General features: G+C 38.8%; 1 protein-coding gene and 1 long non-coding RNA gene across 16 annotated transcripts in view; one reads left to right on the forward strand and one right to left on the reverse strand.

The window, feature by feature from the left end:
- LOC126503159 (uncharacterized) overlaps positions 1-16,228 on the forward strand; it is a 1,076,305-nt gene that overhangs the window by 826,087 nt on the left and 233,990 nt on the right. The gene's annotated exons all lie outside the window — the stretch shown is intronic.
- Mycbp2 (MYC binding protein 2) overlaps positions 4,281-16,228 on the reverse strand; it is a 214,271-nt gene continuing 202,323 nt past the window's right edge. For all 14 annotated transcript variants that reach the window (XM_050144671.1, XM_050144676.1, XM_050144674.1 and 11 more), the window contains 7 exons: positions 15,411-15,514; positions 14,364-14,552; positions 13,513-13,620; positions 12,100-12,309; positions 9,417-9,524; positions 8,425-8,590; positions 4,281-5,106 (listed from right to left, as the gene is read on the reverse strand). In XM_050144671.1, coding sequence (XP_050000628.1) covers positions 4,991-5,106; positions 8,425-8,590; positions 9,417-9,524; positions 12,100-12,309; positions 13,513-13,620; positions 14,364-14,552; positions 15,411-15,514 — 1,001 coding nt within the window. In that variant the 3' untranslated portion in view covers positions 4,281-4,990. The remainder of the gene's footprint in view (positions 5,107-8,424; positions 8,591-9,416; positions 9,525-12,099; positions 12,310-13,512; positions 13,621-14,363; positions 14,553-15,410; positions 15,515-16,228) is intronic.

Consider the following 16,228-nt stretch of genomic DNA (forward strand, 5'->3'; position numbering starts at 1 on the left):
GGGATTTTGGATTCTCTGGAGCTGGAGTTTCGAGTAGGTGTGAGGCACTAGTCCTGGGGGCTGGGAACTGAATTCAGGCCAGCTGGAAGAACAGCAAGCACTCTTCACTGCTGAGCTGTCTTTCCACCCAAAAGCATATTCTTCTTATAGGAAAAAAAAAATTGTAGCCTCGAGAAAAAGTTCTGTCGCAGACAGCGTAAGACCATAAGCATGGTAATGTCACTATAGATAATGATAATATATCGTGCAGTTAAACAAACTAGAAGGAGTTTGAATGTTTCTGTCAGAAAAAAATATTTGAGAGGTCAGAACGATGACCTAATCTAAACATTAAACATTGCAGACATGACTTGATGCGAATAGAGAGATGCTCAGCCCTTAAGAGTCCCTGTTGCCCTTGCAGAGGACGCAAGTTCAGTTCCCAACACCCACACCGTGGCTCACAGCCATTCGTAACTCCTGTCCCAGGAGATCGGATGCCCGATGAAATTGGTGGGCAGACATAACATTCAGGCAAATGCTCCTATGCATAAACTTCAATATTAAAATTTTTAAGTGAATATATTAATTGAAATATCACACCACACTATTAGTATGTATATTTTTATGCATTAGTTAATGGATTTCTTTAAAAAAAATCAAATGAGAAACTCAAACCGCTGAGATGAGAGTCTAGGACAACACTGTTTTTAGAAGTATATGCAAGGTACACGTGAATTTAAGAGCTGGTGGAGCCACATTAAAAAGTTCAGGGTCATTGGCGAGATGGCTCAACTAGCATAGGCACTTGCTGCTGAGGCTCTTGACCTGAGCTTTGTCCCTGGAAACCGAGGGGGAGGTAGGGAACTGACTACCTGGAGGGCGCAAGGGACACACACACACACACACAATAAGGTAGAGGAGGACTGGAGAGATGGCACATTGCTTAAGAGGACACAAATTCAGGACCCATCACCCAAACAGGCCACTCACAACTGCCTATAACTCCAGCTGCAGAGGACTTTTCGGCACCTGCTCACACATGCATAGACCCACATGGATAAAATCAGTTTCATTGACTTTACCTAATCTACGTCCAGGATATTATTTCTATGTGTAATCAATATAAAAATGTCATTAAGCTATTTTCTGTTTTTCTCTGTAGAACTCCGATGGCTCAACAATTTGTAACACACACTGCTCACAGACCCCATTTAAGTGCTTGGTCTCCTGAAAGAGCCAGAGTTCGTGCTGGCAGGACAAACCAGGAAGCCACTGTTTAGAAACAGTACAGTTTTTTTTTTTTTGGTAGCTTTGGAGCCTATCCTGGAACTAGCTCTTGTAGACCAGGCTCTAGGCTGGTCTCAAACTCACAGAGATCCACCTGCCTCTGCCCCCCAAGTGCTGGGATTCGTGCGCCACCAACGCCCACTGCCAGCAAACAGAGCCCATCTGGGAAAAAAAAAAGCCAGGTGCCAAGAAGTCATGCTTAAATCTGTCTATAATTCTATAATTATAATTATAATTCCTTTCCAAGCTTCCTCAGGTTTTATGTGGATTTAGCTGGCACACGTTGACATGCCAGTTGGGTGCCAATGTGTAGGCGGAGGCTGCTCGTTCGTTTCCCAGCTGCCCATACCTGAAATAATCACTCAGAAACTATCTTAATTACAACACTGCTTGGTCTATTAGATTGTTCATATTTCTAGCTAGCTCTTATGTCTTAAATTAACCAATTTCTATTAATCTGTGCATCACCACAAGGTTATGACCTACCAGCAAGATTCCAACATCTCTCTCCTCCGGTGGCTACATGGCATCTCCCTGACTTCACCTACTTTCTCTCCTACTTCTGCTTGGAATTCCCTTCCCGCCTTTCTCTGTTCTACCCTGTCATAAGCCCAAGGAACTTCTTTATTAACCGGCGGTATTCACAGTATACAGAGGGGAATCCCACATCAGCAGTTGATAGATTAAATAAAATGTTAAAATACACTAAGTGAAGTGAAAGTTCTCACCTCTGCACACATCTCCCAAATATTTTATTGTGGAATTAAATCACTCTTGTACATACTTTCTTATTTGGCTTGATTTCATATTATGAAAAAAATAAAAATTAGTTAAAACAAGTGGCTCAGTGAAGGTATACAGGTATACAGGACACAGAATGAGTAGCTTAGCAATGTTAGGATTGGCACTCAAGTCTTGTCCCATCCAGCCCTCATTGTGTGCTAATGGCAGTTTTTAGGAAATTGAGCTGAAATGTCCTGATGTATCATCACCACCAGGAACGTGTGACTTCATCCAGGTAAAACACAATGACAAAAGTGGATGGGAAGAGAGGCAGAGGATGAAAAGGATCTGGGGAAACAAGCAAACTAGTAAACACTGAGTGCAAAGTGAACAGGGTACTGCAAATGTTTTATCAAATAGCTTTATTGGCAGGGTGAGGGAGATCTTGGGCACAATGAGTTGAACCAGATGGTTAAGAAGAAATGACTTTTCCTCAACTTGGAAATAGGAAACGTTTATTTACAGAAAGAATCACTAAGTCCGACTATTGTGCCTCTGTTCTTTTTTGCCTAGCACATTATACAAAGTATTAGCAGGCTGGTCTAACAGGGAAGTGTGAACTAGGGGGTGGCCACAACTGTCTTCTTCATGTACTTTGTCGTAATTTATTCCTAAAGCTTGGGGACTGTAGGATTAAGAACGGCTTCTTCATAAACACGGAGAAGTCACTTTGAGCACACACTGTATGCTGCTGGCCATGCCAGAGGAGCAGCGAGCAGCCGAAGTTCCAGGTGTCAGCCCACCAGATGGGCCACTCTCATTTTGGCAAGGACACAGGACTGCAGACCCCGGAATGGCTTTTGCTTCTGCTGTGCCTTTACATGTTTGCTGCAGCTCTCTTTCTCTGGTGTCTAGCATGGTGTGCATAGAGGCAGGGAGATCTCCTGTAATAAGCCTGTAATATGTCTGTCATGTTTATCCTTTGGAAACATCCTGTCCTACTGGGCATTTTTACCTGAGGATTGTCAAGAAGATGACCTCTCTCTAAGCTGTCTAATCTGATAATAATGATAGCCTATACAGAGTTTTGATGAATGAAAATGAATACAAGACTATGTGTCACCGCCAAGGTCTATGAGCTTCACCTTAGGAGATGCTCAGGTTAATGATGAAAAGACAGCACCTGAGTCCAGGAGTCAGGCTGGCTCTAATTCTCCTACTGCTGAGAAAAGGCGGCCATGCACCATTAATTAATACAAAACTTTAAAATAACTTTAGGTTGGACCAGATGCTTTGCTAAGAATTCTAAGATAAATGACCCCAGAAAACAAGCTAAAGCTCACAAGGATACATAGCTGAGCTGCCTAACTCATTAGGCTATGGTCAAAATTACAAAAAGACCTGATTGTTGCTAGCTCCTCTTGCTAGGTCTGTGATGATTAATTCCTTATATACATTTTTGGCCTCAATCTCCTGATATTAGAAACTATTGATGAGTGGATATATACCCTAAAGATTTAAAGTAGAGCTGACTGATTCTTTTTCACATGTAAAAGTTCAGGTTTATGGTTCCTTTAAGACTCTTTATAAGATTACCTTTCAAGGTAAGTAATGGAGTAACTGGCCCTTTCTTTGTAACTGCAAAATGCAGCCTGCCAGTAAAAGACCTGACAAGACATAACCAGAAATACATAAAATCTGACTTATGATTAGTTATAAATCTAAAATTTAACATTTCCAATAACTCAAATGGAAAGAAAATCCAAACACCAGCAAAACAAATAGGTAACTAACAATTAAGTATGCAGAAAGCTGTGCCCATTAGGGTATGCAGAAGAGACAATTGTTTTGTAAAAGGTGAGAAAAGCTTCTGGCTAAGAAGAAAGATGCAGACTCCTTTCCTATGTGCCTCCGTCTGTCTTTGGCACATGTATCTATGAGAAGACATATCTTTACGTATTTATTTTCATGATTTTCTACCCAGTGTTTAAGATACCATCAGTGTGCTTTATTGATATTTTTATTTTCTTGAACAGGAAAATTATGAGTGTGTTATAGGTGGGTTTTAGGCTTCATACGCTGTTTAAATTGTTTTTCAAAAAATTCTTTACCAGGCGGTGGTGGCGCACTCCTTTAATCCCAGCACTCGGGAGGCAGAGGCAGGCGGATCTCTGTGAGTTCGAGACCAGCCTGGTCTACAAGAGCTAGTTCCAGTACAGGCTCCAAAACCACAAAGAAACCCTGTCTCGAAAAACCAAAAAAAAAAAAAAAAATTCTTTACACAGATATTAGACTTTATCACTGTATAAAAATGTACAGTGGTTTTTATTGACATGTACATTCCAATATGTTTACAGCTGCAAGGTAATGAGGCACACTCAGTATTGCACTTCATTAAAATTTCAGGCTCAAACTTAACCTAGAAGTTTAAATGAAATTGCTTTTGTAATTTAGTAATTCTTATACAGGACAAACATTGATAGCTTTATATACAGTGTGATACTTATTACATTTATAGGTCTTACTAACACAATTTTTTTAAATAACAGTCTAGGAAATAAACCAGAATATTCCTCTTTTTATCCCCACCCGTGATGCAATTGTACAGGATTACAAAAGGCAGTATACAATAAACAGTGATTATTTTTCTTTTCTGCTTGAAAGCCAGCATCATTCTTAGTTCATGAGTATGGTGATCCTTTTATACCAATTATCTATAAATGTTCAATGCTTCACAGGCCAATGACGAAAATGGCCACATGCAAACACCTCACAAGTTTGATATCTTGGTTCAAAAGAAGATAAACCAAAATAACAGGGAAACGTTCCGTAGCAAGAATTATGTACATGTATTTGGCATCATTCTTGCACTGTGAATGGTTCGTTTTCACCGATGTAAAGTGGTCCCGTTCTTATCCTGAGCGGAGTTTAAGCTTCACTGCATCCTCCCATCACATGAAGGCAAGTATTCTCTCTGCAGACAAAGTATCTGAATGCTCTAAAACGTGTGAGCATTTCTGCACACTCCACACCCCAAAGCAAACTCTTCTCCAGTGGGTGGATGAACAACGTGGAGTGGACATTCAGTTCCTTCTAGCTGCTTGCCTTTGGGACCTGCACACATTTTGAAGGAGGTAAAGGAATACAATTTTAAAACACATACAAATAAATGTCATATGAATAAAAATCAAGTTATTCAAATAAATAATATTACTGTGAATAAATAAACCATAAATACGCTCACCATGAAAACCTGGACATGACAGATACAGGTATCTACATCAGGTAATAAAGTGAAATGGTCCTTGACCTATACTGTCCTACCCAGAGAACCACTGAGCCTCAAAGTTTTTTCTATTGGTAGATGAGATGGATAATTCATTTTCAAGAAAGAAGCAAAAGTGGTCACAAAACTCTCCCACCTTAGCTTAGCAGAAAATTATTCTGCACAGAAAAACAGATTTTTGTTTCGTGGGGGAAGTTTTTTTTTTTTACAAGTAAGATCAAATAAATACAAATAAACCATATTCATATCTGCAATCACTGAAGAAAAATTTGTACACTGGCAAATGGGAAGACTGTTAATGAGTGTCATTTGTTAAAAGTGTTTGAAAGGAGATTAGTAGCAGAGTCAGGATGCGTTTAAAATATGAACATTACAGTAATAGACTGTAGTAATCTTGGAAAAAAACACCGTGGGAAACACACCAGTCTGAAATCAAGTAGGCTTATACAAATGTAAAAACAAAACCTGACCCTTCCTACTAAAAATTTAAGATATATTATGAATAAATAGCATGTGATGAATGTTAGCCACCATTACCATTCCTGAACATGCACAGAAGAGGACAAGGCATGGGTGTAGGGAAGGGAAGACAGCTAATCTCAGAGGAAACACCAGTTGCTGGTTTGGGCAGTGGTCTGAGCTGACAGTGACCAAGGCAGCTAAATTGCTTTAAACAAGTAGGATGGCTCAACAAGGGAGGTCACCAGATGTGGGTGATGAGTCCATTCCGCTTGTCATATATTATAAACTGGAGCAGACCTCCCATCTCAAACAACACTGCAGATCCAGTGCAGGCAATGATACCATCTGCGGCAGCTTCTGCATACTGCAGTGACTGGATTTCCACAAGGAAAAGACATGGGGACATTCACTTCACAATCATTCACGACCTAAGAGTGTGAATAGTGTGCCAGGTCCTAGGGACTGAGAGTGAAGAGAGTGACTCGTATCTCCAGGGAGCTCAGACACCACCCGACACTGTGGTGAGAGACAGCAATTAACTAACTGCCCTGACTCCTACATCTGTCACCTGCTAGATGGACACAACAATATTTTACTTACATGGCAGTGTAAACATTAAATAGGAATGAACATATGGGAATTATAGTCTAGCCTGAACATCTGGATGGCCCGCACATTCACAGCCTGAAACACAATCCCAGGAGTGACGGCATTAGGAGGCGGGCCTGAGTCAAGAGGAAGGGGTCATTGTGAGTGAGTGGACCTGGGAGGCCTTCAGATATGCGAGAGCACAGCAAGAAGGCACTGCCCAGGAACAAGGGAGTGCTCCCCCGAGACACTAAGCTGCCAGAATCTTGATGCCAGACTTGCAACTCCAGAATGGATCAGTTAAACTTATTAGTACACTTGAGAATGCCTGTCATTCTGTCACCGACTCTAAAAGGACTGACAGTCTACTTCAGCTCCTCGCCTCTACTCCAGAGTGGAGGGTGGTTAGGGAAGGGCTCCACCATCCCTCAAGCACACTGCATGTGGCCAGCTTCTCTGCCTGTATCACTGTACACTCTGCTAACCTCTACTCCAGTTCTCTGACTGGTTGACAAAGGGGAATGTGAGGCTGGGAAGGCAACTTTTAGGCAAAATGTATCAGCTTATTCCAGTTCACCAACTTCTTTAGGTTCAACTTTCAATTTGTGAACATGGAGATAATACTCTCTACCTTGGAGGCTTGCAAAAATTACATAAGAAAAAAGCATGAAAATGCCCAGGGGATGAATATTACTTAGTGCCTTCACTCTTGAGCTGTCTCACTTCTGTGACTCACACTTGTTAAAGGACAAAGTCCCTCTGCAGTCTGACTTGGACATCTGCATGCACATGGAAGCCCTGCCTTGGCCTGACCTCTCATCCACACTACTACCCCACCACTGAACTTATTTCTTTTCAAAATGTCATCATTTTTAGCATTTTTGATTTAAGAAAATACAATTCCCTTTATTAGTAAAATTTGGATTTTCCCAGATGACTATGCTCATCTTAAAATCTTCTCAACTCAAAGCTGGTTGTTGCTCAGGTGCCTCCCATATCATAAGGGCAGGTAGCACAATGGACTTTCTCCTGGTTCCTGTTTATTTCAGATGTACAACCTCTTTCGAATGCTGTTTTTTTTTTTTTTTTTTTTTTTTTTTGTTCAGAGCTAAAATCATCTCTGATACTCCCTGCTCTTCACTCCATTTGCTGACTTTAGTTCAATTCTTTTCCTTTTTCATGGCTCCCATCTTTGTCTACTGACAGTCACCCTTAATACTCTGGTCTCTCTAATCATTCTCATTCTCAATTCTAAGTCTGCTACCAGTTAAACAAGGTTTTGATGGAGATCAGTAAAACAATTTGACACAATCAAATGGCAATATATTTCATATGACTTAAAAGTCAAAATGTTAAAGGATTCTTTTAAATCACCTATTTATCCTCCCATCTCTACAGTTTTATCCCAGTTCTCCTCAACAATTAACCAGTTACAGTTTCCTTGTTTCCTGTCTATTTTGCAATACTTACTTTACTTATGCACATAGTGTGTGTAAATCCCACTTTCCGCTTTCGTCTCAAAGGCAGCACAGTGCAAACACTGATCAGTGCTTTTCTGACCTGTGCTCTGTGTTAGAGATCCATGCACATCAGTACAGAGACTCACTCATTATCTGTCTCCTCTTTCTCCTAGTTTTAAATGGTAACTGACAGTGTTTAATGTCATCAGCCTACTCCCTTGTTGGACATCAAGTGTTGCAATGAGCCCTGTCTATTGCCCACTTGTCTTTCCCCATACAGTGTATCCCAGTTAGGACTGCAGGGTGGTGAATATGAGAGGTGAAGCTACTGCACGACAGTTATTCTCCCCACACCGAAAACCAATTAAAACAAACATGTGGTTCTGCCATGACTTTAAGACATTAAAATTCATATGACTTGTGTTTCCTTCCCCGGCAGCAGGCCTCTCTTATTTTCAGTAGACATTCCTCTTCTTCCTTGGGAGATGCTTCATTCGAGGTTCTTAATCCTTCACTTGACCTCTGCTTTTTATCACATTCAGAAAGCCATCAGGAACCGTCTTCCACCATTGCAAACAGTTTACAACTCAATAGCATAGAGACCATAACTGTGAGCTGACAATATTGAACACATACCCGCGGGACAGTGTGGGAGCTCTTCTTTAGGAATGCTGGTCATTCTTTGGAAATCATCATGACAAGCATTGCAGAAATGTGTTGTTCCGAAACAGAAAAAGACAGCCACTGAACAGCAGTAACGACACTTGTATTCCAAGAAGTCAGTCCCATGTTTGGGACACATCTATGACCAAAGATGAGAAACACAGATTATAGTGAGCCATTTCAACTACACTTACTTAATAAGTACATAACTTATTATTATTTTGAGAGCATATGTAGCTCCAAAAGCTGATTGAAAAACCAATGGTATAGGTTAAAAAAATTATGTAAATATGTGGCCCAAAATATCTGATTAAAGCCTTAAATTCAAGTTTAGTCTCCCGCACAATCTATCTGACTAATGAGCAAACTACTTTCCTCATGAGTGAGCTAGCAAGTTGCACAGTGGTATTTTACTACCTACCAATCTCATAGGTCTACTATGAAAGTTGCATTAAAGATGGGAAAGCCTGAAAGTTTTAGGGCAGGTTTATGACATGAAATAAGTAAATTTATTTCCTTGTTTAATATAGTGATCACTTCATGGAAGACAACTATAAAATGAAAACAGTAAAAAGAAATAATATACATGAACATTTGGAAAATCATGTATGATCCTGATACATACTGGAATACACTATGTGCAAGGGTAGAGTGAGGCATGGGTAATAGGCCTGATTTTAAAGACAGATTTTTGACTAAGAAAATATTTATTTTTATTACGTTTAATTCTTTGTAGATGCGTGCATGTCTACATGTGTGTTTGTGAATATGAGTACAGGCGCCGTTGGAGGCTAGGGGTGTCGATATCTCAGAGCTGGCATTAATGAGGGTGTGAACTGCCTGGTGAGGGTGCTAAGAACCAAACGTAGGTCCTCTGGAAGAGCAGCAAGTGCTCTTAACTGCCGAGCCATTTCTCCAGGCCCAACTTTGACTTTTGATAGTGTCTAATAAAATGTTCTGCATACCTGAGCCCTAGACACATCAGAACAGGCGCCACAGATGAGCTCTCTGGGGTCATAATCGTCTCCTTGTCCAGCTTCAGCATCACAGCGAGCTTCACCACCGAAATACGCCTACAGAAAAACCATGTTCACATGAAGCTCAAGCACAGAGACACAATGTGGCTGCAGTGGACGTCCGATCAAGACTTGTCTGTTAGCCACTCCCTCACAATGCCATGCGAACACATCTATACTGATAACTGCAGGCAGAATCAGGGTCAGAAATAAAGCTAGCTTACTCATTTATTCTTCTGTTTTGTTTTTCCGAGACAGGCTTTCTTTGTGCAGCCCTGACTGTACTAAAACTTGCTCTATACAACAGGTTGGCCTGAAACTCAGAGAGATCTGCTTGTCTCTTACTCTCTGGTGCTGGGATTAAGGGCGTGTGCCACCATGTCTGTTTTCTTTTCTTTTCTTTTCTTTCTTTCTTTCTTTCTTTCTTTCTTTCTTTCTTTCTTTTTTTCTTTCCTTTTTTTTTAAAAAACCTATTCCAATTTGAAATGCAGACACATTTTCAGAAGGAGGGAGCCTAAAAAACTGTGCTGTTAAAGGAAAATGATGAGAGAATATACATATTCCAAATATATGGAATAAGTTATAAAGTAAATACAAATGATGTTTCTTCAGGGCAAAGTCTGGAGTTTTTCTTAGTTTGAAATCTTAAACAACGTATTTCTTTCTAGTGTTTAAAACATGCTTATCAATTCCCAAGTCACAGTAAGACATAAGAAAGTGTGCCTGACATAAATTAGGACAGAATTAAAATTTTAAGCTTAATAAGAAAGCAAAAAGTCAATTTAAATATCTTCTGATCATATAATTTTGAAATGAACAGAAATTTAATGAATTCTATTCAGAATTCTATTCATACTTATAAATCATAATTATATTCAGAATCTTAACAATATCCAATATGAAAACTAGAATGAATGAAATTAGCATGATGACAATTTATTTTTACTTGTTTTGGGTACAAAATAAATGAGGCCAAGAAATTGGGACAATTTACATGTACATTATGTCTGTAGTCAAAAAGCTAGATCCAACAGAAAACAAATAAGGTGAGTCAATATAAATCTATTATCTGTCCTAGAAAAACAGGTCAAAAAGAAGGCTCCATTGATGCAGAGCTTACAAATGGCCATTTGTCAGCGAAATCTGGCTTTTCTAGTATGTCGTTTATCCCAGGCCAATTTGCTTACTCCAGCTGCTTCAGTTTTCTGTATCTTCTACTTGGCTTGGCTTCTTAAACTTGAGATTGCTACCCCAGTTGTAGTACACTATTCATTTATGATGTCTGCACAGTGATCACACATAAAGGACATTTTATTATTTGCAATAATACAGCTCTTACAAATATATACCCTTGGTCTTTCCTTTTATATCTATCTGTATATTTATGTGCCTATCAATCATTTATTTAGCCTCTCATTCATTACTTTCATTTTCTTTATTACAGTGAAGTCCTCCCTATCATCTTTCACTCATTTATTCATTCTTTAATAATCTAGTATTCATAGTATCAAGTACTGGATACAGATAAATGAAAACAATACATTCTTTGTCTTTATAGAGCTTATAAAATGGGACATAGAGTCAAGTAAGCCAACAAAAATAGTGTATGTTAAGTGTTTCAATGGATGTATGCAAGACAAGAGAATTGTAGTCAGAGGTGATGATGCTGGGAAGTGTGAGCACATTACAGAGGAGGAGAAATCAGAGCAGAGTCCTGAAGTAGTCAGATGGAGTGCAACTGTGTATTTAGTATGGTAGAAGCAAATGTCCAGCAGGGGTAGAGAAGAACATTCCAGAAATAGAAGCCAACTGTGTACTAGCACAGGGACCATTGGTGGTGGAGCAGTCATGGTGACTTTGGGAGAACGTGTGTTGTTCAGTGTATTATTGGAGGTGAGGCTGCAGTGGTAGACAGCGCTACAAGATTAGAAAGGAAGAATGACCCAGAAAGAGCTGAGTTTAGAAACACTAATCTACTAGCAGCACCATAGAGAAGGAATGGAGTTTAAGGATGGCACAGAAAAACTCAGCAAGATACTACAGTTACAAAAGAAGACAGACTTGCGCAAGATAGTAACAGAAAACAAGGACTCAGAAATCTGTGGGCAGAATCAGTGGAGTATACACTGGGGAAGTGAAGGTTGAAGTATATTATATCAGATGCCAACACTGAAGAATCTGTGAAAAATTCAAATGTCTGGTAAATAAACCTCAAAGAATTTGGGATGTCCTAATGATGTAAGGGGCAGGAAAAGTCATGAATGTACCAGAGATCACCCAAAATAACAAGATACAGTCTAGTAAGTAGGAAAGCTGGTAAAAGAGAGATCCACAGAGCAGCAATAGAGAGGTTTATTTGAGAATCAGTTGTACAGGCAAAAGCAAATAAGTCACGGTGAGAAATATCCTTTGTATAGAAATACTATAAACTTTAGAAAAAGTTTGTTTAGGTAAAAAGGATTTCCCTCTCCCCAGTTAACTAAATTACTTGAATTTGAAATACTGCATCAAACATTCTAATTTTTAATTTCTAGCTCTAAGGTTTAAGAATAATTGTATGTCACTATATAATTTAACTTAATTATATGGGCAATCTCCAGTGCTTGGCTCTTCAGGATCCTTTGTAGCATACCTTTCTGCATTTGTAGCAAACATAGTATGCATATCGATTCATGGCATAGCCAGCTGGGTCATTGTAAAACCTGACACCAGGAGTCGTGATTGCTTCACTCTTATGTAGACCTTCATACTCCAATCTCATAAGGGCTTTTCTTCTGACATCTTCATAGAGTTCTTTTATTGGATCAAGCAGGTCTTTTAATACTATGTGATTAATTTTGTTCTGAAATACAAATAATATTTTTAACAGAAGCATTTATGGAAAAGTTCAATAAACATTTAGTGTATACTCAAGTACCAACCATTGTGCCAGGATTAAAAATAATTCTGAGAAGTACTTTTAAAGTTCTATTTTGCTAATAGCAAGGAAAATGGGAGAATCAGAGCTCTGCTTAAAAATTTCCATTTTTTGGCTTTGTATTTCCTGATTGAAAGATATCTCCCTTAGTCTTAGCTGTTCTGAGAAAAAAGGGTGTTTTGCTGCCACAGATATGACTCATGACCTCATGTGTGGGTTTTAAGTGTGTCCTGGCTCCCTGGAGATGGGGTAGAGTGTCAGGTCAGAGATGACTAATTTTCTCTATACCATCTCTCTGCCTTTTCCAGACTCCTGAACATGATTGTGTTCTGCGGCGCCATGAGAAGGAAGAAAAAATACTGTCATTTTGGATTATCCCCTAGTCCAACTAAGTGACGATTAGGCTAAGATTCTTTCATACTAAGCCCATTACAACAGCCTGTACTTAACAAAACAAGAAAGATAGAAAAGACACTGTTACATTCTTTAACAAAGTGTTTTACTAATCATTATTAGGTTGCCTAAGCAATTCCCTACTTTACTGCTTTATAGAAAAGTGTTGTAATGCCAGGGAAATGTTCTTATTTTAACTAGCTCTAAGAGCATCTGTTCTAAAGGTAATAAATGCCAATAGTTCACTTTTTAATAGCAAATCTCAAGTCTTGCAAGCACCAGAAGGTCCTTTTCCTGTTAGTCACTGACAACCATGACACATGATGTAACTCTCAGTAGGTCTGAACAGTAATGTATTCACCAATAATACACAATGATGCTTAAAGTAACATTTCTCCTGCCATATATTATATAATTATATTATATTTATTATATTATATTAAATTTAGGCATCTTTTACCTGACAATTCGATGACAATAACTGCCACCTCCCTAAGGTCTAAATGATAAGAAAACAGTTTAGCACTGAAGTATATCTCTAGTAACCCATAACTACTCTAGGGAGATCTTATATTTTTATTTCAGGTTCTACTTGGATGCAGACAGAAAATAATAGAGCCTGGGGGGGGGGGGACAGAAAACAGAACAGGAAAAAACACCTGGTAGCTATCTGAGATGAAAGCAAATACGAGAAGAAGTAAAATATAAGTAAGTACGTTCAGGTTACTTCCACACCTTGCAAATGGGACACGATATGAATCCAAATGTTATCCTTGGACCAAGCCATCTGTTTTCCAAAACTCGCCGACAGCACTGTAAGTGGAATACGTGACTGCAGTCCAGCTTAAAGAAAGAACCAGAAGGACGTAAGCAAATGCAGTTATGACAACACTCAAGTACCAGGGAGACTCTCCAATGTGGGAGAGCTGTGTGAAGGCGGCAGACAAAAACCATGCACTTTAGTACCGAGATCTTAGGACTTTACGGGGAACTATTGACTAGGATTTCAACTTATAATTTTTAATAATGCATTAATTCCACTAATGTAAGAACTACATATGTAAAGTAGGTTAGGTCAGGGAAATGTGAAACTATGTATCATATAGCTATCATACAGGTGAAAGAAACTACTCATTTAATGAGTTAAAATTTTGTTGAGAATATTATCTAAGAATTAATTATAGAAATGGAATATATACATAAAAGTCAAAAGATAAAGCTCTTATTTAGCAAATACAGTGCTAACTTTTATTATGTACTGAATTACATATCACTAAATACAGACTAGGTACATACTAATATTGTCTGAAATTAAGACGAGCTTAGCTATTTGAAACTCCAGTCATTTTTCCTTTCATATCATTTCATACACAGGCTCACAAAAATCATCAAGTGATAGGTGGACCCGCAGACAGAAGCAGAACATGACGTAACAGAATGTCTTCTCAACATACATTAGTGAATATATATTTACAGGACACTTTTCCTTGGCAAACCCAAAGAAAGTTCTGATAATCTTTATATTTCAGAAACATGTTTCTACATCCTCCTGCTGAAATCCAGGCCCATTTAAAAGCTGAGATAACCTGAATGGCCGGGGCTGCAGAGAGCGCCTCAGTGAAGCAGATCATGCACATGTCGTCAGCGTCCTGCTTGAGAGTGGTCGCGCTTTTATCACAGCCATGCAGACAGGGCAGACAGTGCTCTTCGTTCTTAACTCCTCCGCACGGATGTCCACAAGGATGAGTCTTACTACAGGCTATCTTAGCATATTCCTAGTGGAGATGAATTGCAATGGCTTTACAACAGAGACAAAGGGCATGCACTACTTTACATGAAATACCTATTAGAAAATAACTATCCCGTGCTTTGAGCATAAACTAGGATTAACAGAGTTTTTACTGTTAATATAATTAAAGGATTTGATTTCACATAAAAGGCACTGATCAAAAGTGAACTACAACTTTATGATTTGATGTCATATACACAGGCATTAACCATAAAGTTCTGATGTAAAAACCTCCTAGTCACGAGCCTCTTTTGCCAAAAAAAGGGGTTGAAATGCCAAAACAACAAAATCATACCTTACTTATCTCACAATCTGAATACCATTCAATCCAGAGCACATTTATTCAGGATTCATATTATTCAGGATATTTACTCAGATACTACAAGTTTGCTTTAGGCAAATAAATTAGCAAGAAACTCTGGTCAGATATATAATAACTTCTTATGTGTGTATATACGTGTGCCCACTGTCTGTGCATGTGTGTTGTGTGTGTGTCTGCTGTCTGTGCATGTGTATGCCCGCTGTCTGTGCATGTGTGTTGTGTGTGTGTGTTTGCCCATGGATGCCTATGCTGGGAATCAAGCCTGGGTTCTCTGCAAGAGCAGCCACCGAGCCATCTCTTCTGCCCCATGTGGCTAGATACTTTAACTGGTTCCAGAACAAAATTAAAAAAAATACTTATGATAGAGATGAATAAGCAACACAAAAGGTCACCATTGGGCTGGAACAAAGAGAAACTGCGCTGAGGCAGAACTCCAACTCCTAATTACAGTAAGTGAAGATGCTTTGTGAGGACCATAGGCTCTTTCTTTCTAGGATGACATAACCTCTAACTAATACCTACCTGGCAGTCTGCGTCAGAACAAACACTGCCCACAGCAGATAACTCCGTTCCACTCCTGGACCCACAGAAGCGGCAAGCTTCTGAACTACTTGTGGTGGGTTTGCCTAGGTTCAAGCAGAAAAAAAATCTTCCATGGAGGCATGCTATTTATAATACAATATAGCTAATTTTGAAATAGCAAACTAGATTTCTTTCAGTTACTAAAGGCTGTAAGCCACCTTAAATATAAATAATCACCAAAGAGCTAAGAAACTAAAGATATATCTGAAATAAACTTGGAGAGGTTTTCAGTAGAAACTTGACCTTTTTAGCAGAAGAAACAGACTGTATAACTACTCAAAGTTAGTAGACTGAGCAGATCTGGGAAGTCCTTACTCAAAATATACAACACTAGATAAAGATTTTAGTAAAAACTCAAAGTACATAGAATAAAGGGTCAATTTTTGGTATTTTATATAACGAAATTACAAGACAGTATAAAATATGATTAGATTATAAACCTGAAAAATATAAAAAAAATCTACCCAAGAAACTCTGCAATTTCAAAAAGAATTTAAATATGCTGAAATATTTAAAGAAGGATAAGGATTCCTTAAAACAAAGGTATTGAGCATTCTCCCATACAGGCACACAAGATTTAGGATCAATCACTGATTCCAGAATTGACTGCAGAACACCTAGACCATCAGACAAGGGTGGTTTGACATTCCATTTACTAATGCAGAGAACTGACAGATTATAGGAGAGGCTTATGTTGTAGCATGAATGTCACCTTCATACAGAGTGCATTTATTCAGATCCATGTCCAAGGCCAAGAA

The sequence above is a fragment of the Alexandromys fortis genome, unplaced genomic scaffold (genome assembly GCF_014885135.2).
Source record: "Alexandromys fortis isolate MF-2015 unplaced genomic scaffold, M_Fortis_MF-2015_v1.1 scaffold_43, whole genome shotgun sequence".
In the NCBI taxonomy this organism is placed as follows: domain Eukaryota; kingdom Metazoa; phylum Chordata; class Mammalia; order Rodentia; family Cricetidae; genus Alexandromys; species Alexandromys fortis.